Here is a 26,309-nt window from a genome sequence, read left to right as displayed (position 1 = left end):
TATTCCGCTAACATTGAGCCTTGGGATAGCAATCAGCCCCAAAGGTAGAACCATTATCAGTACACTAATTCGTCTTCGCTCCTTTCACGTACTGGACCCCACTGAAAATAGGTATGCTCATCGAACACCGTCGGTGCCCATTCTAGGTCAATTGATACCCATTCATAGTACTAAATTGTTTAAGAATGAGAATAGATAAGTGTATAGCAGATTCTAGCAACAAGGTATTTCGTTTCCTTTATCCTGGATCGTGACTTAATTTAATTAGAAATATATAAAAACTAGCCGCAAATATACTGAAACCTGTATCTAGTACAATTCCCTCGTTAGATGTAAGTATTAACCGTATAATGCAATAAACCTTCGCTAGACAGAGGTCTTCAAAGAATATCAGATATCAAGAACCACCACTCTTAGCCTCCTCCCTTGAAAGAATAACTTCCCATTTCTCCCTTAACTCCTCCATATGCCTCCAACACTCCCGGCCCAACCCTATAAACTCTTCCTTCGCCTCTACAGTAGTATCCACGGCACCACGCTTCCGTCTTCGGGACTTGTCAGCTTCCAACACAGCTGGCCCGGCAACGCCTCCATAACCCCATCCCTCAACCTCTGTAGAAGCGACACTCTCTTTCCCTAGCCTGTCACAAGAAGAACCCCACTTCGCCTTGCCACCACCTAGGCGTTTGTATTCTGCCTCTGCGTTGTCTAGAGTTGATTGAGGTGATAGACTGAGCCAGACAGCTGTGTTGGCGCCACGGTATGAGGTGATAACATGCCAGGGTGAACCAATCAGTCGTGCCGCCCAGCATACCAACATCATACTCCAGACTAATGGTAGAGCAAGGGGAACGATAGAGGTGGAACATATTCCCGGATGAGCAAGGTATATATTCGGCCTGCTTGTGCTAGTAGATGGCTTGGTACTGGCACCCATACCATCACACGATGAAGGGGCAAGATAGTTATCTACCCAAGGTGCGGAAGAAGAAAGCGGATATGTGAGCGCTAGAATATCCGTCAAGTACTTTCCTGACTGGTATGACTGTGCAACCTTCAAGCCCTGCATATCATTGACGCTGAATACGTCCTTTGCCGCCTCGAGACTTGACGTCCATATAACACGCCCAGGATACGGCGTTGACTTCTCCAGCACCGAAACTAGATAGTGTGCCAACATATAATGACCAAACACATTGGCGCAGAAAATTTTACCCATTGGCGGCTCATCGGGCTGTGTAGTCTGTTTCCTGTTCATCACCCCCGTGTCGCTATACGTATATGCGGCCGGCCATGTGAGCCCATGCACTGTGTCCGTGAGGATCGTCCATACCGCCATTGGCCAATTGAGGCCTGTGAAGCCCGCGACTCCAGCGTTGAGTATCAGAACATCGAGTTTGGGTATGGATGTCGCAATCCGTCTAGCCATAGCGCGCACGGAAAGAAGATCGCATAGGTCGACATGTTCGGGTGTGAATCTTATGCGCGACCTAGCTCTTGCTACCACTTCCGGGCTGTGTAGCTTCGCTGTGGTCGCCTCCAGGTGGCCTTTTAGCTGCACCAGGGTCTCATTGCTCTTCTTCTCGCTGCGCGTAGTGAATATTAATGTGAGAGATTGGCTATCTGGCCGGGAAGCTAGGAATTCGTCTATTAATCGGCAGCATGTCGAGAAGCCTAGGCCGCTAATTCCAGGGATATATTAGCCATTGTGCATTCTCTGCCGGACGAAAGGCCTGGTTACCTGTTTGTGCCGGTGATTAGGATATAGGTCTCTTGCTCTGCCATCTCTATCTCTATTTCGTCCTCGTTTTATCTCTTCTTCTTCTTCGTCTTCTTCTTCTCCTTTTCTATGTTGAGGCTTGGATCGCGGAAGGTCCAAGCTCAGGAAGGTCCTTGGCACGTGATATCACGTGATAATGATGGTTACATAATAAATTCTTTAAATCCATCGATAAAAACAAACTCGACGAAGAAAACGACAACAAACACCGCTGTCGATACTCCAGAGGCACAGAGCGGACTCGAAACATGCTGGAGCATGACTGCAGGTCAAAGATGGGGGGACGAATATTCACCAACACTCCCTCTTCCACCCAGGATCGACGGCAGACCGTCAAGCAGCACACCGCTGCCAACAAGACAACGCATGGCCACACATCTCAGCCAAGTTCTCAATATGTTTAAGTATAACGGTTCTTGGCTTATCACTTTATCGGCCGTATCTGAAGCAGCCGGCAAGCTCATATGATGTACGAAGTATATACGCTATGCAAGTTAGAGCAGGGAGTAGCATCCTTCAGTCTGTCAGGGATTAGGACAGTCAAGCTATCACCCGTCAACTCTTGAATCTACCAAGAGAAAGAGGGGTATCTTCAACGCCCTCACCCTCTCTCCAGTCAATCGATTCCTCTTTTCTTTTTCTCTTGATAATATCGTTTTGCTAAACAGTCATCTATTAGCAAGCACACGTGGGCGTGAAGTCGTGTTTGGCATGTTTATCCATGCACACTAATCTCGGGTGAGCGGGAAAAGGAGACGGGAACGAGGAAGCGAGGGATGCAAAATGAAGAGGTGCAACGAGCCAGATGCAGGCGATCCAGGAGTGATAGCGATAGGCTTCAACAGCAGAAGCAGCGGCAGCAAATGGAGCGGCATTGAAGAATTTACTCTTCCTTTTCGCCTTCAATCCCTGCCATAATCTGCACTCGATAGATTCTTCAACTCCTCACCGCCAAAATCCTTTCTTTTTTTCCCTTTCCCTTTCCCCTTTTCGCCTTTGTTGAATATGATATTGCCAGGGTTCTGGCTCTGAATCCGGTTTATGGCAGTCGTGGCAAATCAAAGAACACCATGGCCAGGTAAAAAAAAGGACAGGAAGATATCGTATCGTATCGTGGCGAGGACAGAAAAAAGGGGGAAGGGGTGAATGGAACATGGCCGGCTGTCTTGATACTCGAGCTGACTGGGTAAGAGTTTGTTTCAGCATGGAATATACCGTATAAGTATAATGTCGCTTCCGAAACAGCATTTGATCACGCAAGGCTTTGTTCAGCAACCTGCAACGAGCGGAGAGGCCGAAGAGAGCAGAAATGCAAAATTATACTCAATACAAAGGTAAAGATGAAGGAGGAGTTACTAGTCCGACGTGAGGTGTTAACGAGAGCAAATTAACAATCCTTGGCCTCACAATAGATCTACTTACCTACGCACACCCTGGTTCTCTTGTTGAGTATATCGACACATCGGCTTCGAAGACGACGATCGCCGGCTATGAACTCTCTCCTCCCGAGCTCTTTTGCTACCGCCCTTCCGATCAATATCTCCAGAGCATCCGTATCGGTGATCTAGTTGTCATACGGGTATGGTTTCGATTCGATTCGTCGTTGGCCTGGGGGGGCCGTACGTCTGGCCTCGTCTGGCCTCTCGTCTTGTCTCATGTTTCTGACCGCTGCATACCGTCGTAGGTTGGTCGGTCGGTCGGCTGGCTGGCTGGTCGTATGTAAGGTCACATCGCCTATCCACGATCTCCCACGAGAGCAGGCACCAGAACCAGAGCCAAACCAAAAATCAAAAAGCACCCCATCGTTCATCCCAGTCCAATGTCAAATATGTTATGCAACGATCGATCGAGTATCAAACTGAATTCAGCCTGCCAGGCAGACAGGAACAACGATATTACATAAAAGAATCCTCCTCCGCATCCACCAACGTGACCTGACTTACAGATGATGCAATGGGGTGAATCGCAGCTGCTCGAGAAAACGTACTCCGTACTGCGTACAGTAAAGACGCATACACCATGGTTGCGAATGCGTTGTTGAGCGTATGTCTACGTACGGCATCCTTGCAAGAATACAACACAACTGGAGATAATAACCGAAAGGCCAAGATACCAAGACACTAGGATTACGCTACTTGTTCATTTCGAGGTGGCCAGGTTGGATGCTTACTTGCGTGCGTAGGTAAGCCGTGCTGGGTTAAGTATCCGCACCCCATTCCATGCGTATATGTGAGTGTATGTTATGTCCAGGATGGGGAGGGTACTGGGATATATTGAAGCCAGCGATGCCGTGCAGGTGGTAAACGGCGGGAGTGGATCGGGAGACAGGGCTGCGGGAAGCAAGGCTAGCTAATCTCAACAACGACAGCAGCAGTGGAAGGGAAGCAGGGGATTCTTTCAACTGTTTGATGAGCTAGTTATTCCATCCTGCCGGTACCAACCAACAAACAACAGCGCTCCCAACATCAAGGAAAGCATGCGCGAAAAGAAGAAAAGAAAGGAAAGGGAAAAAAAAAGACAAAAGCGAAGGAGAAAGGAAAAGGAGGACGGAATATGCAAAATGGCACAGGAACATATCCTCGCCGTCGTCCCATACCTGGTCCAGAGATAGGCAATATTGGTAGCCTTCAATCTATTTCCAACATCCAAAACGAGAAGAACAAACATCCCAGTCGCCGTGCTAGCCCCCAGTCCCGTCCGCATCGCCGCCCGTCTAGTTAGTTCGCTCGATAGCGCCGTCTTTCATTTCCCTCTGACAAGTGTGGATAACATGTTGAGTGTGGAGAGCAGGTTATAAATATAGAATTCCGTTGGCCACCGAGACTTGACTAGCGACGGCTACGGCCTCAACTCCGTGGTCTCGGGATTGTCTGCGCGTACATATATGCCTAATGGCAACAATGATAATGGACGGAGTATAGCTCGTGTACTCAACTCCGTACGCCCATCCGGATACAGGTAGCGAGCATGGTCATTGTTAGCGGCGGAGTCGCCGTTAGCCCCAGCATCTTAAATGCCATGTTTTGAATAGAAGTTTGCTGATATAGCATGTGGTCTGGGACAGCACCAATGCCGCGTACTAGACTGCAATCAGTTAAAAGATGCTGGAGTTGGGCTCTAAAATAGATAAATGGGAGGGGCCAAATCAGTTCCTCGGGACGGGCCCCCTTTTTTTTTTTTTTTTCCTCTTCCTTCCTGGCTATATTGGCTTTTATGGAGACATGTGAAAGTCGCGCTTAAGGGGTCTAGTATTCGCCCTTGTAAGTACCGGTAAGGACGGTGAAACAGGCCGTTATACAAGTAACTGCGCGGACTAAAGGTAAAGACGGCGTAAGTCAGTACCGGCCGGTGGCTAGCGTGGTGGTGATGGTGGTGATGGTGGGAGTTGACTTTCTTCTTCATCCCGCGCTGACTGAACCTATGGTTCGGTTCGGCGAAGAATCTACGTTCACCACACGGAAAAGGTCGAGGGAGACTTAAATTAGACAGACTGCTTCGTGCTAGGCTAGTGGGTGAGGTGAGAGACGAGCGAGAGACAGATAGAACGGCCGGGCGAGGCTAGTTGAAGGGAGTAGATACTATGTATAGAAGTTGATCGTCAGGCGATGAACGCCGCATCATATTCAGCGTTTCGTGTCGACAACGATGGCCTATCTGGGAGTGTCTGCCGAGCCAGAACCTGAACCCGAACCAGGAACTCGAGGCTGTTTGTGGGGGATTGGCACCGGCTCATTCCTCCGATGGTTGTATATATACGGGCAAGCTCCGTAGAGAGATGGAGAGTACGGAGAGCATAAACATGTCGCGTGCACACTCTGAAAGTGCAACCAGGCCCAGACCGGGATACCGCAACGTATCGTATAGCGCTGCTGACGGTCAGCATCTGCATCCATCGTGTTTGACAGTTCGGCTGGTCCTGGAGCCGCAATCTCAATCTTCATCTCCCGCCCGTCCGCCCATCGCCCACCGCCCACAGCCGCCCAGCCTGTGGGGTAAAACGATATAAATACCAATCAATCATCAAGAAGCAATGACAGGCCGACTAAAAGTAAGCCAGACGAGTTGGTCCTGGTGCAGATTGCGTGGTGGACGCAAGTGGCAAGCCATGTCGATCCGCTCCGCACGTTGAAACAGAAGATGGCAGCTCGAAACGAGAACTGTTAGGCAGCTGTGGAGAGAAAGGAGGACGGGATCGGAGGGGGTGGAGGGGGGAAGCACTATAGATAATTGATAGCTCCCTCGCTATGCTATATGCAGTAGTAGATGGATTGCTCAGGAGTGGTGTAAAGACTATACCTTCTAACGGCGAACGACACCCGTCCGACTATCTATGGGCCGGAGAATAAAAACTAGCTCCTGGCACTTGTACTGTAGCCGAGGTCGGTTGCCCATAAATTTCCAATCCGACCGAGCCCCGAAGGGATATGTCTTTTTAGTTCCCGTTCCTTCGCCGTTTCAACCTGCTCTCGTTACTCCCGTTACTTCAGCACTGTTCTGGCCTTGATAAAAACTGGTAGGCTACTGGCTCGTCTCGACTGGCCGTCCCGGGGTATGGGTACGAACCTGGTATCAGCGCGGTGATCCTGCGCCAGCTGCTGCCCTGCCCGCCGGGGTGCCGAGTGCCAGAGAGATGAGTAAGAAGGAGGCAGCATGAGTAAGTCTATTTGTCATGGCTATCACTCCTGCGTGGCTTTAACTTTTGATTCCAAAGCAAGACAGCTGTTCGTATCGCGGATAAGCGATGCTCTGGACTGCACATCGATCGCCCTCGTCTGTCGGTTGGGCGTACGGAGTTTCTGGGTGAGAATAAGTACGGAGGGAGATAGAGTAAGGACCGGGCGGGTTCCTGGTGAGCGAGCGAGCGGGTGGTTCGTGCCATCGATCGAGATGCACGTCTACCACCAACCATGGACATGGACGGGTGTTATGCTTGATGTCGATGATGCCTGATGCCTGTCTCCCTGCTGATGCTTGTCCCCATGGATGCTGAGGCTGGCGTCTTGCGTAAGCAGGCGTCGCTCCAGGGCTCCAAGGGGCTTGCAGGGGCTAAAGGTACCTTGGTGGTAGCGGTAATTTTGAGCCCGCCAGGCGGTTCTTTTCTTCTCTTCTGTCGTCCTGTTGTGTGTTGATGTTCTGGTTGATATGGGCGGGTGGTGGATGTTGAGATGACTTGCAGCGAGACTATACACCCTTGTCCCGTCGATGCGAGGTGATAGTGTCGGCCAACTCTTCCGTCCACTCGAAAAGGACGTATCCAGTCCGCTCCTTCGTATAGAGCCTCTTATTCTTCATGGACAGGTCTACTATCGCCATCGTAACGCTTCAAGTCACGAAGCAAGGGACGAACATCGAAACATGATAACTCCGTCCGTACCGCTTAGCTGATGATTATCAAGCACCAAAGTATATCGAGTTATGGAGTACTCTATCACTAGTTCTCTCTGATGGGAGATGAGACGTCCTGGTGTGTCGACCACATGGAGTGGGAGGGAGATAAACGAGCGATCTGCTCACTAGTATCTCTGTGATGGACGAAAAAGGACGAACTCGACCGAGCAGATAGAACGAGATGGACAGCGGAGGTCGAAGTATCAGGTCAAGCCTCGCCGGGTCGTCTGTCGTCGGTCGTCTGGTGGCCGTGGTCGTGGCCGTGGTCGTGTCGCCATGGCGCTGGCACCGGCTTGCCGTCGACGGCATCGTCTCGACCACTTACTCTCTTGGTCTACTGTAGACGCCGGCGAGAGCGGACGGAGTTGAAGGAGATGAGACAGGACGGCGTTTGCTTTCGACCCACAGCGAACGCGGGAGCTAGTATGTACACTTACATGTTGCCGATGGCGAGGACCATCCATCGTATGGAGCAGCCATAACGGCGAGGACGGTGGCCAGTCTGTCGACAGGAGAACTACTGAGGACTATTTCCATTCAGGCGGCATGTTCTCTTTTTCCCCTAGGATCCCATTAAGTAATATAATTCCCTTCCGTTCCATTCTTGTTCCCGTTCGATGCCCTTCTCGGCCGCTATCGATCGACTGCTTGTACGGAGTATATATTGATTTTTCTTTCTTCCTCCCCCCCCCCCGGAGTCGACCTGTCTGCTGGCAGCTGGGCAGAGTGCGGGGAGGCGTCCATCCATCCTCGTATCCTCCCTCGCGCAGGGCACGATAGTAGTAGCTGGTAGATAAATGGCGTAGCACTAGTTCTCGTCTCCGTTCCTCCCTTGGTATCCTCGCCTGGAAGCAAGTACAGATACGGCCATTCCCAACAGGCCGGCTCGTCAGGTGGATAACAGCCCAGTAGCACGCCCAGCCAGTTGGAGTCGCGCATATGCTACGGCGTAAAGAGACGACCACCACAACGTTAGTGGATCTCTCGATATCCCGCCTGGCGCTCACGCTGGCGTCTGACTGACTACTGATGTGCACATGTATTCATGTTTCTTCCTCGCTTCTGAGCCTGTCATCCCACCGTTTGCTTCGTCCTGCCACATGGCCACATCCCCCCCCTTCTTTGTTCTGGTTTCTTTTGCATCTTGCCTCGACCGGGGCCAGTGGGGGTGTCGCCAATAGGGGTGCAGAGAGGCTGGCTGGGCGGGAGGCAATGCAGATGCGAGGCAGATGGCTGCAGGATGCATGCAGCCCGTAACGTATGCGAGATGATATGTACTTTTCCGTCGAGAAAAATGAGAGCAGAGGCAGCAAAGGGCTGTGTTGGACGAGCCAAGCACAGGGACAGGGACAGGGGCCAGGGCCAAACTCGCTCAGTGACAGATAATCAACCGTCGAATATCTCGAGAGTGATGTCGAGTCCCAGGTCTGTTCAAGTCGTTGTTACTCGTTAACTCCGCTCTCACCTACCCCTTCAAGCTCACAAACGAGCTCACAAAAAACAAAGCATGCCCGTCTCTGTCTTGTCTTTCATCTTGTTCGCATCCTCGATTGGCTCCCGCACTCACACAGTAGAAAGAGGAAACTTCAACCTCACTCCATGCCGCGTTTCCTCGTTAAGCGTAAACTGTACGTACAACTACCCACTCCCACTAGACTAGCAGCAGCAGCAACCGGCAGCAGCATCAAGCCAACGAGCCCCAGCCAGCAAGGTCCAGCCCAGCCTGCACAGGGCAACTTTCTAACCAGTCGACCGGTGCTGGTTCTCGTCGCTCGCCGTATGTAGCACCAGACACATGGGTCGGCGCCACCGTCGCATTAGACAGCGAGAACCCCATGCGCGGAGACATGCATCCCAACAATGTCAGATGGCGCTGTGTTTCCGTGACAATTATTATTGATAATCGCATCCCTGCCATCGATCGATCGATCGGGTAGCGAAGGCCTGCATGATTTAGTAGTAGGAGATAATATAGTAGCAGGAGATATGGTAGTAGCAGTATATGGTAGTAGTACGGAGTAGGCGTAGAGTAGATGATGAGTAAGCTGTATATATGTATGGTATGGCGTATGGTATGGTATGGTATGTATGTATGTATGGTATGGAGTATGTATTGGTGGGTCTGCGGGCCGCTTCGGGAATAGCCCGCCAAGAGATCGGCCGAAAGTGTTAACCTTAAACGCTTACCCAACTTAACTTAAACCTTAGTCGTTCTTAACCTTCTTTTTTGCGCTTTCTTGTCCCTTCCACCTTTTCTTGTCGACCTTCATCTCCATCGCCATCGCCATCGCCGTCGCCGTCGCCAGCGCCAGAACTCGCCATCCTCCCATCCTCCATCCTCCATCTCCTCCATATCCGCTGTCCACTTTCCGCTGTCCACTCCACGCCCGCCCACGCATCCACCACACCCACCTGCTAGTCCTCCTTTGCTTTTTCTCGCCGACTCCAGCGTCTACTTGCTCTCGGCGGTGCTTCTTCTTGAATATAGTCTCTGAACGGTGAAATCTGCGACCTGCGACCTGCGACCTGCGAACCTGCGACTTGCTTTGCTTTTTCTTTTTTCCACCGTGGTTTCACCCTCGTTTTTTCATTCTTCTTCTTTTTTTTTGCACACTCTTTTTTTCTTTTCATCTTATTTTATCTTTGCTTGAATCAAGAGTCTTTTTTGCTTTTGGCTTTGGCTTAGGCTTTGGCTTTGCTTCTCTTGCCCTGCCGCCGCTACTAACGAGGAGAGATCGCTTGCTGCCGATTGCTGCTTGCTTGCCTGCTCTCCCCTCGTCTGTTTCATGCTTCATGACTATAATATTATATTAAGATCGCTGTCCTCGTCCTCTCCTCTCTCGATCTCGTCCCCTTCCCACATATACATCCCTCGGAGACAGCGCGCGTTCGCCGGTCCGTCGCATCCATCGCACCCATTCATCCGTGCCGCCGTGCATGTCCTCGTAGAAAACCGAACAAACGACGTCCTGCTCTGCCTCTCCTGCTGCCTCACGCACGCACGGCTATCATGGCTCGCACACGTAGCTTCCCGTGTTCGTGGGTCTCATGCAAAAAGGTACGTCCGTCTTGCATTGTCTGACCGCAAGCCAGCCTCGCTATCTGCTTCTTCTTCTTCCTTCTCTTCTTCTTTGTCTGCCACGTTTCTAACACATGTACAGGTGTTCAATCGCAAGTCAGATCTCTGCAGACACTACCGGATACACACGAATGAACGGCCGTATCGCTGCAACTTTCCCAATTGTACCAAGAGCTTCATCCAGCGCTCGGCGTTGACGGTGCATTCGCGCACGCATACGGGAGAGAAACCTCACGTCTGCAACTTTGCAAACTGCAGCAAGGCCTTTTCAGATGTACCGTCCGCCTTCATTCCTCTGCTGCCTGCTTTAATATCTAACGTCTGTCTAGTCGTCGAGTCTTGCTAGACATAGACGGATACACACCGGTCGACGGCCGTACAAGTGCCTAGAGCCGACCTGCGATAGAAGGTTTGTTCAGTCTCGTCTTCATTAACCCGGGAATGCGCCGCCTAACCTGTGTATAGCTTCTGTCGCAAGACAACCTTGACCAAGCATCAGAGTCGCTCTCACCAGCCAGATGCCGTCTCTCCTTCCGCCCAGTCCTGCGAGTCGGAGCTCTACTCCCAGCCAGCACAGCACTCGATATCGATGATGTCGCAGTCGCCGCAGATGCCACCACACCACATCCAGTCGCAACCACAGCCTCATGAGCATCATCAACATCAACATCAACAACATCAGCAGCAGCAACACCTTCAGTCGCATCCGCGACAACAACATTCGCCCTACCAGCAGCAACATTCGCCCATAATACCCGTACCCGACTACTATCATCACCAATCCCAATCTCAACCTACAACAGTCCACTCCATCTCTATCACAGCGGAACAACCCATCCTCCCACCACAAGTCCACTACGTCACAGCGGGCATCCTCCCACCTCAGATCCCCCGTTACGACATCCCCATCACCACATCAACCCCAACATCCACAGATCACCTCGCATACCACCACCCCGTCTCCGTATCCATGCTACAGCAACAGCGCATACAAGCGCCGCTACCAACCCCGATACCGCACCAGACAGATGGATTCCAGGTGCTTCCCGTCATTGCCGGTGGAGCCGGCAGCCAGTACATGAAGGAGTTCGACCCCATGAAGCATAGCCAGCAGCGCATGTTTGGAACAACATATCCGGAGCACGTTAATTGGGATTTCCTGGGGTTGAGTTAGCATAGCGATACCACGATGTTCACGAGGTCTATACGCAAAACACACGAATGCGAATGAACCATTTAAAAGGCGTCCTACCATTGAACTGAGCACCTCCGCATACCCATACGGTCGATTCCCGTCCTCTTCCTTGTCCTCCACCCTCGCACCCCTTTCAAACCCGACTTTGAATGAACGGATACCCATACATCACACCCTGCTTACCTGCATTCTCTCATCGGACAGGACGGAACCGACCAAAGGCTGAAAACGCCTGTCTCTTCTTCTCTTCTTCTTTCTCACTCATCTTGAACGGTCCGGAAACTTGGAAACGGCCTGGCGTTATTTGTGCTGGATTTCTTGCATTATTCGATTTTATTTCTATCTCTATTTACCGATGAAATATATCATTGTATCTCTGTATCTACCTGGAATGGTTGGCGGTGCCTTAACCACGTCTTGCGCGGTCACTAAAAATCTCATCTCACCGCGGATATATATCCATATATCCTCTGCCCATTCTGTTTTCTTTTGATTTTTATACATCTACATACAGAGAGATTTCTTTGGTGAGCTGGCTAGGCTAGGATGGCACTGGCGCAAAGCTTTCTCCTTCCTATCTCACCTTTCAACATTTTATCTTCATCTCGATCTTTATCCCATTACTCATCCGATTATCCCCTTATTTAATAATATGGTGGAGGAAAACGAGCACGGGAAGGGGGGATGGGGATACAATACCCATTACCTGCTTCTATCGAACTCAACAAACTACTGAACCATGGTTGATGGTTGGTGGTTTACTTTATTCTTGTTCATACTTACTTATGCCTGTCTATTCGTCTACTTGTTATCTTTTCTTCTTCTTCTTCTTCTTCTTCTTCTTCTTCTTCTTCTTCTTCTTCTCTTTTCTTTTGAATGTTTATACAGAGTGAGAAAGTGAAAGAATGGGAAATTAATTGGATTCTACCGCATTCTTTGCATGAGCATTGCATGCATAGCATGGCATTGACATTCGATCACGCCTTCATCCGTGATACGTTAGACTATATATTCTTCCCTCCCACCATCTCAGCTCGATCCGGCCTGTCTCGACCTCCTCATTCGCTTCGTTAAGGTTGATAGATCGATCTCCCGCTCACGAACGCAATTACGACATTCCATGCATATGACCACTCAGAAGAGAAGGGTCCGCGCCCGTTCTTCTCTCAACCGCCTCAACGTCCTCTGTCCGTCCATCCATCCATCTATCGACGCTGAGATGTCGATATGCACCGTTTCACCATCAAGAGGCAGTGTAACGTGATAGACCAGACAACTGCGATGGTGCCAGGTAACACGCGCACATACACACCATTCTCTCTCTCTTTTCTCTTTCTCCCTCGGCTCGTCCGGGTTTCGGCGTATGGAGGTTTTATCACTGCTGAAAGGCCTATACTCGAACATCTAACATCTAACATCTACCTGCGCCGCTGCTACATGGCAGTGCTACCTTTGAACTGAACGTTACACGAATTGTACGACCCGAATCCCCTGGAGACTACAGTTACATATATACATATACATATACCCACATGCACGCCCTGGCCTCGGCCTATACTCGGCCACAACGGGTAGGAATCCTGGAGGGGACTCTATTCTTGACGGCGCCGGGCCGTTACACGCCACGCCAACTTGTCGACCTGCTAAATGGCCATCTTTATAGCTTGGACGTTGCATGTTACACTACACTAGCACTGCAGGGCGGGCAGAACAGTAACGATGCGGGGGATACAGCGGTTCAGAGCAGCTATCCCAAGCTTATGCTGAGTACCACATCGATAGAATGGTTCATACGGACGTTACACTAAATTAAACGGAATGAACGGTACGAAGAGCCAGGAATCGAAGTAACGCCGAGAAAAGGTAAACTGTTAAGGTAGGCCAGGCAAGTCGAACGCGCGAACAGGACAGGAACAAAAGCAGGAACAGGGACAATAAGAAAAAAAAATGGAAAAAGAAAAAAAGAAAAACAGAACAAGAACAAGGAAAGAAAAGGAATACAAACAATAAGAAAAGAGACAGGACGTTGTTTTGTCTTGTATTTACCAGTATGTATCCATTGTCACCAGCTAATCAGTCCTCTCTCTCGATCGAAGCCTCCTCTCAGCTGCGTATCGGGTTTTATCACCTTGCCCTTTAGCACGGTGAACTTCACAATACCTTCACAGTCTTCAGGACGGACTCTGGCAAGCCATATCCCTTGCACGGCGCCTTCGCTCTCGCCACCACGACCGCCCTCATCATCACCAAGGCCTTCCTCTCGCATCTCTTTCTTGAACCACTCAAAGTCTCTCCTCCGATAGACCATCACATTAGCGGAGTATTTGTGTCCGCCTACATGGGAGATGAAATATATACCTACTCCTCCCGGTCGTTCATCATGGAGGTCTCGATATAGACCTAGCGGGCGAAGATGACGCTCGAACTCGCGACGTAGAAGGGGAGCAGACTGTCCGCATCGTACATCGCGAGTACGTTGTGAACAGAGAAGAATCACTGCTGCATGTGGGCAGGGCCGAGAGCGAAGTGGTGTGGGTATCTCAGCCACCGCTTCGCTGTCCTCGCCATTGCTATCACCAGTTCCATCGCCGTTGGACGAAGGTTGGGTATCAGGCTCTGTGCATTGGATTGGCTCCGTATCTGCCTCTGGAGCATGAGCTGGCGATGGTGCTTGATTAAGCGGTGTAGTGGTTGTGGCCGATTTGTTGACGAAATGGTGAATAAGATCAGGCGCGAGTGCGGGTGTGACATGGTCCACTATCGTGAACGCAGGTAGAATCAATGCCGTTGTAGGCTGCTCTCCCTCGGGATGCAAGTGATATTCATCGGGCACTGGTATGTTTGAAGCCGATAGCTTGAGTGTCTGCATCATATCACTTTGTCAATATGGCCGTTACGTCCAATCATCCCACCATAGGTATAAGCACACATACCCCGTTGCTAGGCTTCACACCACACTTCTCAACGGCTTCCATAACACTACCCTTCTCATCCGCAACATCTCGAACCCAATCCGTCTTCCCCGTCGCAATAAGGACATGTGTCGCCCACCCGCCAACATTCCCGTACACCTTATCTTCCAAGTCGACGACGAATTTCGCCGGATACCGTATCGTACAGCTAGCGCAATCCCTATTACAGTCGTCTCCATCTAATTCAGGCCTAACTTTAGGGAACAGTACGTCCTCACTGGCAGTGGTAAACGTTATCGACCGCTCGGCTGCTGACCCGTCGTCAACATTGGTGTTGTCGGTTTCACCGGGAATATCATTGGTCTGGTTGTCGGTAGACGTGGTCAGGTTTGATTGGGAGGAGGACGCAGATATAGAGAGAGAGGATAGCCCCTTTTTAAAAAACGCCTGCATGGTGAGCTGTCCCCGGGATGGGTTGACGATGTTTTTTTATTACCTAGGTAGGCTGCGGTGGGGTTATCAGATCAGATCGAGGCTGCGAATTTATCTTATCTGATGGCCTAGTGCTTAGTCAGAGAAATAAGCGCGGTACATATCACGTGAAAACATTAGGTAAGTTTAAACCTTTCTTTTCCTTTTCTCCCGATCTATCAAGCGCAACATTCAAGATGCATAGTCTTCAGCTAGTGGTAAGCGTTGTGGTAAATGTTTGTGAGCCGTTGTATCGCCATCTAGGCTACTCCGTACATGCTGAGGCAAAGTCGGCTCGCTAAGGAGAGTATACCGTATATCCCTATGCGTCGCATTTCTTGGATACTTCATCGATTACGCTATGCGAGAATAAAAAATGAGAGTATAAGTGCATAGAGTGCGGCCGTATACTCTATTTAGTGATCACCCTCTAGCAAAGTAAGAGAAGCACTAAAGAATACATACGGGTCCATCCACCAAAAGTCCCCTTGTCCGGCTGATTCTACAAATGCCTTCTAGCCTGATCATTGGTATATATCGGAGCGCGCTAATGATCGGTACGATTATGGCGTCTCTACGGGACACAGCGGAACGGCAAATCAATGCCTATAAGCCCAAGATACAATAGCAAAGAGCGAAAAATAGGCCTAATATCGATGAATGATGATAATAACTAGGGAAACAGGCCATATCTGGCCTCTATATATGGGGGAAGGCGTAGCGTACGTACGAGCCGTAATCAAACAGATCTGCAGGGGGGGAGTGGCGTTGGCCTGATACTGCCAAGACGCCGTACACACGAAGATTCTGACAGTATACCATATTCCGAAGTTGATTACTAGGTTTGAGTTAAAAATGGGTTCAAGGGAACGTCATAGATACACATTTATTACATTATAGCGTCTTATGACCTTGATAATCAAAGGAATGGTAACTCACTATGGATGGAAGGAAAAAGTATGTCTGAAGATTCAAGAGACTTCTAACATCTATGAACCTACATTTTATAGCGCAATATATTTCAGGTAACATGGTGAGTCCGGCCGATATATTCCTAAACTGCGACAATCCATAGGCTTTTACTGAGCATCGTTAGATACATACCTATGCCTAATATGTCCTATATCAAACAAGAAATAATCACTTACCCGCCCAATGCACAAGTACAACCCTATTCCAATGAAGAGTTGCAGTAACAGTTGCTGAAATGTTGGTGAGAGGGTATGGTTTAATTTATAGTGACCTTTGGATCAACACTACTATAGAATGCTGAAGTGGCTGGCTGGTGTGCGGTTGTAAGTGAAACAGCAACAGGCATCCACAGCTCAGACAAGCTTAAGTTCCACTGATTGGAACCAGGCTAGAACTCCGAGGTAGAAACAGCTCTAGCAACAGGCTGTTATATTGTACGCTAGTGTACAAGCACTCTATAGCGAATGCACGCTGTCATGCCTCCTTCTCTGCCATAAATGCAGAATATTAATCGGCGTTAATTCTGGTGACAACCATGTATAACTGCAAGTCAGTAGCGAGTGATAGTGGCCGAGTAAGCACTTCAGCAGTATCTATACTTCTTTATTTCCTTGCGGCGTGATCCATAATCTTTGGGCTGTATATTTTGGTTGATGGACGCAGAAGATGAGACCGGCCTGATGTGCCGAAGGTTCTTCCGCCAGTACTTCTTTACCCCCTGTAGATCAAGAACTTCTTCAGACACCAGAAGCAGTAAGGCCGGATCTCATTTATCAGCCTTTAACACGAGATTCCTCTAGTTGGTCCAGGATACCACGAGCCAGTCACTCCGCGCTGCAGTTGGACGTTGATTGAACGACACGCTGGATGCCAGAGACTGAGACTGTCTGAAATCTCAGTCAGAAGAAAGCCGAGGGCATCGTTCATCAAGTCTCTTTTCGCACTGGCTGACTTTCCGCAGATCCGTACAGCTGGTAGCCCTCGTCGCAGCCTTCGAACGTGTCCATGTCTCGTTGAGAAATCGGGTAGTTCGACGCCTTTGACGCAAGTCAACGAACTTTCCAGGGGTAGGTATCGTTCGTCCAATCGTGAAGCGCTTTTTGAATCATAAGTCCTCACATATGGATTGATAGACATGAGCATCACTAGTAAGGGGTAGGCCATGTTTATAATGTTATCACGTTGCCCTATCTTTAAACGTCGAAGAAGCCATTGACTAACGAGAACGAAAGCTAGCTATGATGTAAGAGGAACGAAGCTGGTGTACGGCCAGGTTCCACGGCAATGGAATGGGGAAATCCATGTCGAACATACGCCTCCGAGCAGATCTGAATTATAGCAAACCTCAAAGAAAAAGAAACATGGCTACATGTTGGCCGGAGAACGAATCCTCGTTGGATGAACCAGCAACCCTTTCCGGCGAGAAGGCAATCACCTATAACCGTGTTTGGTTTAGCATGACTGCATGAATTCGGGCTTGAATTCGGGCTTGAGGAGAAGACGACGATCTGTCAAGTTTTTCACCACCGGTCTCCTCTACCTCCTATTCTACAGACCAATGATACCGGTCGTCGCGCAACGAGCATTACCCCTGGTCCATGTCCCTCAAGGCCGTGCTATATGTCGCCCCACAAGGCTATCGGAAAATTCGAAAGTGTCCAGCACTTCGCCCTACGGCCACGATTCCAAATGATATCATGCATTTGGCGTAGGGCTAACTAAGCTCCAATAGTCTGTTCGACTTGAGCGTGGTCGTGGCGTGAGTTGGAATTCTCTGGAAAATGCCCATCGAGACTAGATGGCAACGCCGGCTACCACGATCGCACGAATGGCATCGCAAACTAGTCGCCCATCGTGTAACGATTTCCAATGATTTCGCTTAATATACATTAGGTGTAGGTCTGGGGAGACGCCCTGCCTGGCACGAAATGTGCCGGACTAACGAGATCTGCAAATACGAGGACATCAAAACCTTATCCTATAGAGTAGATCGACCAGAATGGCCTTTAAACGACCTAGGGACTTTCCTAATCGCCCCGTGGAGCAAGAGAAATGAGAGCTCTGTCCTGTCAGACGCAGAGCTGCGTTAAGCCGCTTTCACTGAAGTGAAATAGCTTCTTCTCTTGCCAATGTTGCCCTTGTGCTAAAGGCCTCCCATCCGAATGGCAAATGCAAGCAGTGTGTGTGGGGAAGGGCGCAGAGGAATGCCCATCTCAATGTCCATCTTAATATGACCGTCTATAAATCTGTGACAACCCCCAGCAGGTTTCGGTGGAGATGATATGTACTCCATATGGTTGTCAATATCTTCAACTGTCCCTCGTTGTTGATCATCCTCCCGGAACCTTTGCCGGATTTGCAGTTTAAATATATTCAGCAGCCACACAGACCGGCCCTACCTGCTGCTACGCATCTCACCTATCCGTCCGGTCTCTTGAAGCGGACACCATGCCGTTAATCGCCAGGCTGCTGGAGATTGCTCTGGACCAGTTTGAAAGCAGGAATCCTGATGGCCCAGCCCTCGCTGCTCGTGCCTCACTATACAATCTGCCTCTCCATCCGATTCAAAGAAAGGCAGACCCCTTCGTGATCCTTATCGCTCTCCTATCAGCGTCCGCATCTTTTGGTTCATTACTTTTCCTTACATGGAGACTTGTGTTCTGGAGGAAGTTCTCCTCGACATATTTTGGATACAATCAATATGTTATCTTGATTTACAATCTGATTATTGCCGATCTGTTGACAGCCTCTGCAGCTCTTATAACGGCACATTGGCATCGACTGGGCGTCATACAGGGGCGTTCGAATACCTGCGTTACTCAAGGCTTCTTGTTCCAAATGGGTGATCCCTCAATCGGTATATTTGTGCTAGCAATCGCGGCACATACGTTTCACACAGTGGTCCTTGGGCGAAAATTAGAATATCGGACGTTCGTGACATGCATAGTTGGACTATGGATGTTTTGTCTACTTCTTGCTGTGATTCCATTCATGGTAGGGGGTAAACATGTCTATGTGCAAACCGGAGCTTGGGTACGATTTCTCCCCTGCATAGTTATAGCTCCCCTTTATTTGCTTGCCTCGTTGACGATCTTCCTGCTAACTTTCTATACAACAGTGTTGGATCAGTGGAAAATACGAAAACATGAGGTTTTGGACTCACTACGTGTGGGTATTTATCTCCCAACTCGGCTGTGTCGTTCTCTATTCAGCCCTCTTCATCTACTTGCGCAAAAAAGTCGCTCTGTCTGCCAGTCTTACTCAACATTCTCGCGAAAAACTCTTCCGCCTAAAGCGTGTCGTCAATCTAATGATCCTATATCCAATCGCCTACATATTCCTATCTATGCCTATAGCAGCAGGGCGCATGGCGGTCGCAACCGGCCTCAAACCCCCCTTCAAGTATTATATAGGCGCGGCAATCATAATGGCGAGCTCCGGCATTGTCCACACGATTATCTATACCATTACTCGAAAATCGTTGATCTTAAGCTCATCGCCCTCAATGCAGAACAGAAGTCAACCTGGGGCTTCTTCGGCCAAAGAGATGCCAGATCTGGACGAGGAGAGCGATGTTGGCACTCCTGTTACATGCACATTCGCTACCGGCCCACCACCACCCACTTCCAAGCCTATGGAAACATACAAGAAGATGTGCCGTCGCATAAACGGTTCCATATCACTAGGGAACGGAGGACAAAGGCTCCCGTCGAGCGGTACGGACGAAGACGTCGAGTTAAAGGAGGCTGGGGTATACCAGCAAACTACAATTTCAGTCACTCATGAGCCTGTGGCGCCGAGGACGGGTTCTTCCATGGGGCCGAGAACGGGTTCGTCGATGGGAGCTTCAATAAGTGGCCCTCGACCTACGAGTTCTCGAGCATGGCCGAGGAGGCCATAGGGCGTGACCAAACACCTTCATTTCAGTTCTTTTCCTTCTCTTCCTCCCAGCGATTTCTAGGACATTTTGGTCACGACTTCTATATACACACTTTAATATCTTCATGTACATGCCCACCATTCGATTCACATATACCCACTATTTACTTATAATATCAACGAGCACCCCTTTAGCTGGGGTAATTTTTTTCTATTTACAATCCCATATGATCGAGCCATCAGGCGGCCTGGGTGGTTCCTCAACTAGCAGTTTTCTTTACCCATATATCAGACTTTGAATTCGCGAATGTTTACCATCCGCTTAGCTAAAAGTCAAACACCGTGGATCTTCGATCGATAGCGGCAACGCTACGCTAGTCATTAAAAAGAAAAGAAAAGAAAAGAAAAGACGGCCGGTTATCCGGCTGGTCTGATCGAGTATGCCACTGTCTATCGTCTTCGTTAATATTCGCCAGTACGGAGTATAAACGAATAGTAGTTATTACTAACCTTCTAAGATATTGATGTGACTGATATAGAGTCGACTATAAACGGATGTAGATATCTGATTCAGGGGCTTCTTATGTTGCTAATCATGACTGTCCACCTCTGCTCAATGCGAGCAATTCATCACTGGCTAAGTTGAACGTTGCGAATCATAAAGCGGCCACGTAGGAGGTTATTTGGTATCATTATATCGTATTTATAGGATACGATAGAGGTAAAGGGTGAAGGGAAGTGACGGCAAGAGGTAGGGCATGAGGTAAGGATAAAATTAAAAGTGCATTATCGATATACCCCAAACCCCACACCACCACACCGCCAGCTGATCCAAACAGCTTGCTCATGCTCAATTGAGCTATATCCCCCGATCTGAATCTTACTATTTCTGCACTAAGCTCATTTGCCAGTCGGGACTGGGCCGGACCTGCATATGACGTTGAAACGTCCACATGCATATGTAAGTTGACCCATGCTTTCGGATGGGGACCGATTATGCTAGTGAATCAATAGAACTTCTAGCAGTCTGAAGCCTCCGTCATGCTGGCTTCTGCATCGTCGTATGACTCGGGGTTCAAATTTCTCTAGCGTCTGCCTTGTAATAGCGGATGCTGGTTTACAATGTAGCGTCCAGTCCATGCCTGTATTCGTTGTTCACACATGGGAAACTGTGCGTCGGATAACACTCTCTCCAGAGTTGAGAGACGGGTTAGAAGGCATTGGCCGCAGTGATCTGGTTGATGGCGTTCGGCGAGTACGCAGGCTATGCGTATCACTTGCTTCGAGGCGGAAGCTGCTCTTGTCCGAAGCTGAGTAAATCGAGGGATGATATCGTGAGCGCGCGGGCATATCACCCTTGTTCTCCGCAACAGATACAAAGGATGGATCTGAGTTTGAGAACGCAGCCCCAGCTCTATAAAATGAAGATCCACCACCGATTGAGTCGGCACTCTTGGAAGATCCAGTCTCCTGTAACTCTGAAATGATGGCTGGATCAACCGCCCTCATGCTCCTTAAGATTTCTGCAAATAACCCCATCATTTCGCGAAATTCCGCCTCTTCTAGTGGCCTTCCCGAGAACCGCGAACATTCGTATAGCCGAATAAAGTCCCGAATTAGATGAGGTGGGTCTATTAGATCTAGTCGATTTAGATGATTCAGATAGTCGCGAAGACACATATTTGGCGGTCTCTGCAATATCTCCACAACGCGTTCATCTGGCACTTCGTGTACCCCATCGTTCCCTCGAAAGCTGCTAGCAGTTTGATGATCTAGACGCGACATCGGCCGAGGATCCGTGGGTGCTAGCGAGACAGCCTTGGCCTCGATCAAATGAGGAAGTTCCCTGATGACTGCTTCAAACTCCTGATTGGGGAGATCAGGGCAGTGTGGTGCCGTCCAGCCTGCATGGGAAACCGAGCCCCATGGAGGCCTTTGACCCTTGGCGATTAAGAGAGATTGGTCGAGCTGGCTTGTATTGTCCTGAGAAATGTTCCTTGGCCTTGACTGCTGTGCAATGATAGAGCTCCTGAGCAAGCCTCCAACGACAAGCCTTCGGACGCTTTTCGATACGTCTGCCTTTTCAACGGGGATCCATGGTTTTGGGATCCCAGCAAGAACGCTACGGTTTGTGAACAGGCGACTGGCGTATATCAGTATGGCCAGGAGCAGGGTAATGATATAGACTCCGCTGATCGCAAAGATGTTTCCCAGTCTATGGTTTTGGTGCGACTGATATATTATATCGGCTGGGGACAAGAGTGTCAACGCGAAGAGGACGATGGAGAGAAAAGAGAAAAGAGTCGCGGAGACGATACGGAATATGTATCTATAAAAGGACATAGTGGATAAGAAGACTCATCTATGCAAACAGTAGAGACCCATACATAGGGTGCATCGCTGACGGGATAACGGTTTCTCAACGATGTTGCTTTTGACGGACGTTCCGATGTTTGTTTTCCCCTTAAAGTGAGGAAGTGACTGATTAGGTAAGCAGACTAAGGGATAAGGAGAATACGGACTACGAGATTGCAATATAATATGACCAACAGGTGAATCTATTATGAATATATAGTTTACTATTCGTACACATGATATACCGGTGCTAACTGGACCCAAACAATGGAAAAGATCAATTTCCTTCCGCACGAGAAACCAGTCCTGCATCCAGCCCGGTAGGCTCCCAGACGTCTCTGGCCTTCTTGTTTTGAGCCCATACTACATCCCCCTTCAGGTACACGAGAACGCCGCCCTTTCCATTGGCGCTGGCCGTAATCCTGAACATGGGAAGACCGCTCTGGAGGTGTGCTTCGCGGAGGGGGACCATGATGAGACCCTCGTCTCCACACCATTCTTCGACAATATCCTTAAAGGTGGGCTCCTCAACCTGGACTTTCTGTGGTTTCGCTGGTTTCCCGTTTGCAGGTGTCGCATGTTTATCACGATGTTTACCATGGCCGTGTTTCTGGTGCACTGGATGGGATGCTGAAGGGGCTGGAGGAGGAAGGTCTGTCTTCGCTTTATCTCCCAAATCAAGTGCAAGATTGATCGTCTCCAGGCCACGGCTCCACTCCTCTTCAACCTCAGGGACGGCGTTGATTTCATCTGGTATCTGCGACTTCCACCAGGAGAACCATTGGCCTACTTCATCATAGTTTGGATCTGAAGTGAGCCAGAGGTGCAGGATGGCATGCCACTTTGGGAAGAACTCCGCGGAAAGCAGAAGGCCGATAACGGTGGGTTTGAAAAATGGTTTCCATTTCATGACGTCTTCGAAAGCAGTCAAGTCCTGATCCTGCGGGTTGACGTCGAAATTTTCTCGCAAATGACGGGCTAGTCGGGGTAGGATATGATTTTGTAAGGCTTTATCAAACTCTGTACCGAGGACATCCTTCCACAACTCTATTCCAGGCACTAGACCGCGACTCAGATCCCATGTATCCAGAAGTACCCGGAATTTCCTTTTAGCATCAGATAGAAGGCCAGTCGGCGCCTTGGGGTCTGTATGGTGCTCGTCTAGATAACTTAGCCAATCGAATAGCCACCATGGAAAGTGCTGCGACGACCCATTGTTCTTTTTACTGCTCCTTGGCTTCCAAGCTTTTATGGCAGCGCTGAGTTTAGGAACAATGAGTTGATTTAGTACATTTGAATAAACGAATCCAGGCAGTAGGTTCTTCCACTCTTCTATGAGCGACGTTGCGGGGCCAGGGTTATGCACTTCCCACTCATTTAGCAACGTAGACCGAACCCTAGGTAGCCACAGAGAGTACATCATAGATTCGTACGGTGTTGTCGACTGGCGGTGTTTCTGTGTCTCACCGTTGGCCTTTTTCGAGTGTGACATGAATCGATGTAGACGGCGGAAATTTGATACGAGATATGTAGGATTCGAAAGGGGAGCCCAATCTTCCAGGGACTCTTTCAGCAGTGGATGAACAGCAGCAACAGCAACTTCGGGAAGCTGGCATTCGTCAATAAGGTCCTGGTAACTCGTCTCAAGCCCTTCTAACTTCTTCGTAACTGCTTCCCATCTCTGGTCAAGGCTATCGTCAGGACCTGTTATTTCCAACGCTTCGATTGCAAGTGTTAATGAAGATACTTTCTCCAACTTGGCTTGCTGTGCGTCCATCTCGTCGACAATCTGCGCCTCCTCCAGCTCGACAAACTTCTTCCTTTCGCTAAGGCCTTTCCACTCGTCCGCAAATGCTTCCAGGTCATGACGTGCGCGGCGAGCAATTTTCCAAGCTTCACCCTCGTCTGCATTGACAAATTCCATGGGAGTCATCAGACCTGCGGTTGAGGTTAGGAGCTTCTGCTCTCTGCCTGTAGCATCGACCAGCGACTTGAGCACATTAGGGACCGCCAGCCCGGCCGCATCCGCCTCGATCTCCCTTGCTGTCCTGTATTTCGGTTTTGATGGGCCTCTTGGGGTGCTCGTTCCACTCCCACCGAACCCTTCCCGCTGCCTTCTTTCTTTGCGTTTCTGGCGCTGTTTCCGTTCTTCGTCGGAGCTGGTTTCCAGAACCTCTCCTCTCCTAGCAGCCTCTCGTTTGGCTTCATCCTTTGCCTGTTGCGATTTCTCCTTTACTGCTCCCAAACCCACGCCCTGAGGTCGGAGGACTGTCTCGACGGGGTTAAGGATACCCTGTCCACTTGTACCAAGACCTTGACCCTCGACGTAGCCCATCTTCGCCATCATACGGGCTGCAAAGCTGTTGGCCACCATTGCAGGACCGGACTTGCTGCCTGCTCCAGCTCTCCCGTTGTTTGTGGAATTCTTCCATGCTGGGCGAGGTTTGGGCGCCATAGTCGCCGGAGGTGAAGGTGAACGGGTCGAGGCAGGCGCAAATCCCTGGAATCCAAACGACGGCCCTGTATCTACCTCTTCTTCCTCCTCCGAGTCCACATCACTGATCTTTCGTTTTTGCCTTGCGAAGGACGGACGGTACGACGAATCCATTGGGCCCGGGAGCGTGTGGTGGCAGTCCAGTAACTCGGTGTTTCAGTGACAGCATGCAAGATAATGCGCAGTATCAAATAGAGACTTGTAGCCCCCTCTGTCCCATCTTACAAGGGCGCCTTTGGCTCGTTACTTGGCCGTTCAGAGAAGTTGAAGCTCTCGAGATCTGATATCGGAGAAACAGAAGCTCCGTCCTCCGAAAGCGGCCGATGACATCAACAAGTAAACATTAGTAATACAAGCGAGTTTGGCATCAACTTCTCGACATAAACCTGCCCATGACATTGACATCACCACTCACTACCCACCGGCCAGCATCGAGTTTGGTGTATTAACCGCTTCAATCTCGCTTTAGTCACTTAATTGAGTCCACCGGCAACGGCTTCAAGCTGTACTCGTTAACTATGGTGACTTCTACTCTCTTCCGTCCCACCATCCGTGCCGGAGCTGCGGCAATCCGCTCAGCCAACCGAGGCGTTGCTGGCGTTGCTGGTGCCCGATTCATCTCGAAGGTCGCCCTTCCAGATCTCCCATGTAAGTCCGGACGAAAAGAACCCATCTTCTACGCCTTATTTTGCACCGGCCGCTTTTGTTTACACCTGGTGGAAGAGCCGGATGTTCAAAGAGACACTTGTTATAATCCCTGTAGTACGTGGGTTCATATTGGCTGACTTTGATGTACTCGATAGACGACTATGGTGCTCTTGAGCCTGCTATCTCCGGCAAGATCATGGAACTTCACCACAAGAAGCATCATCAGACCTACGTCAACTCCTACAACGATGCTGTCGAGAAGCTTGCCAGCGCTCAAGAAAAAGCTGATATCCCGACTCAGGTCTCTCTGCAAGCCTTGACCAACTTCCATGGTGGTGGTCACGTCAACCACTCTCTCTTCTGGGAGAACTTGGCTCCCAAGAGCGCTGGAGGTGGCGCACCTCCATCTGGTGCCCTTGCAAAGGCCATCGATGAGTCCTTCGGCGGACTTGAGGCCTTCCAGAAGACCTTCAACGGTGCTTTGGCAGGCGTCCAGGGAAGCGGCTGGGGATGGTTGGTGAAGGATAAGCAGACTGGCAAAATCCAGATCAAGACTTATGCCGTATGTTTACCATATACCCCAAAGCTGAGATCGTTACTATTGGAATACTAACATTGTCGTTACCTATCAGAACCAAGATCCTGTCACTGGCCAGTTCATTCCACTACTCGGTATCGATGCCTGGGAACACGCCTACTAGTCAGTTACCCCAATACCAACCCCATGAAAGACATAGACCTGCTAACATATACTTAGCCTTCAATACGAGAACCGTAAGGCCGAGTACTTCAGCGCCATATGGGACGTCATCAACTGGAAGACTGTTGAGAAGCGATTCGCATGAGTGTAAAATTTTCAATCGTATATGAGCGACATGTTCCCGGCTATACTCTGTCACCTTTGATGGCTACCTTACCCGCAGGGGTACCGAGGAAGCGAGGTATACATTCGGGATCTCTCAAGGCCCCCATTTCTCTGTAATATAATATATGCAAACAACCCCGGGGTTTCGATAGCACCTACCCACGTTTGACACATTTATGCCTCTATTTGAATTGGATTGCAAAAAATCAACTGAACGTATAAATGCATGATTTCTTCATCTATGCCATGAGAAAAATTAACCAGATACATC

The 26,309-nt window shown here is 49.6% G+C and overlaps 5 protein-coding genes across 5 annotated transcripts; 2 read left to right on the top strand and 3 right to left on the bottom strand.

Annotated features, from left to right (window-relative positions):
• Positions 1-397: 397 nt before the first annotated feature.
• Positions 398-1,785, bottom strand: GIQ15_04172 (3-keto-steroid reductase; the record flags this gene model as incomplete). Its single annotated transcript, XM_033551589.1, has 2 exons — positions 398-1,682; positions 1,742-1,785. The coding sequence occupies 2 exons, from the start codon at positions 1,783-1,785 to the stop codon at positions 398-400; spliced, it is 1,329 nt and encodes a 442-aa protein (XP_033405319.1).
• An 8,393-nt stretch (positions 1,786-10,178) lies between these two features.
• GIQ15_04171 (uncharacterized protein) lies at positions 10,179-11,421 on the top strand (the record flags this gene model as incomplete). The annotated part of the gene is made up of 4 exons (XM_033551588.1): positions 10,179-10,226; positions 10,330-10,521; positions 10,577-10,656; positions 10,713-11,421. 4 exons carry the CDS (start codon positions 10,179-10,181, stop codon positions 11,419-11,421), a joined length of 1,029 nt encoding a protein of 342 aa, XP_033405318.1.
• Positions 11,422-13,504: 2,083 nt separating this feature from the next.
• Positions 13,505-14,807, bottom strand: GIQ15_04170 (sucrase/ferredoxin domain-containing protein; the record flags this gene model as incomplete). Its single annotated transcript, XM_033551587.1, has 2 exons — positions 13,505-14,305; positions 14,376-14,807. 2 exons carry the CDS (start codon positions 14,805-14,807, stop codon positions 13,505-13,507), a joined length of 1,233 nt encoding a protein of 410 aa, XP_033405317.1.
• A 7,501-nt stretch (positions 14,808-22,308) lies between these two features.
• Positions 22,309-24,639, bottom strand: GIQ15_04169 (RNA-binding protein; the record flags this gene model as incomplete). Its single annotated transcript, XM_033551586.1, has 1 exon — positions 22,309-24,639. One exon carries the CDS (start codon positions 24,637-24,639, stop codon positions 22,309-22,311), a length of 2,331 nt encoding a protein of 776 aa, XP_033405316.1.
• Positions 24,640-25,043: 404 nt separating this feature from the next.
• On the top strand, positions 25,044-26,018 carry GIQ15_04168 (superoxide dismutase; the record flags this gene model as incomplete). Its single annotated transcript, XM_033551585.1, has 4 exons — positions 25,044-25,173; positions 25,329-25,735; positions 25,806-25,873; positions 25,931-26,018. The coding sequence occupies 4 exons, from the start codon at positions 25,044-25,046 to the stop codon at positions 26,016-26,018; spliced, it is 693 nt and encodes a 230-aa protein (XP_033405315.1).
• Between the last annotated feature and the right edge of the window lie 291 nt (positions 26,019-26,309).

Source organism: Arthroderma uncinatum (genome assembly GCF_011692745.1).
Source record: "Arthroderma uncinatum strain CBS 119779 chromosome Unknown scaffold3, whole genome shotgun sequence".
Lineage (NCBI taxonomy): Eukaryota > Fungi > Ascomycota > Eurotiomycetes > Onygenales > Arthrodermataceae > Arthroderma > Arthroderma uncinatum.
The sequence above is the reverse complement of the archived record's forward strand: the minus strand, read 5'-3'. Positions and strand labels throughout refer to the sequence as shown.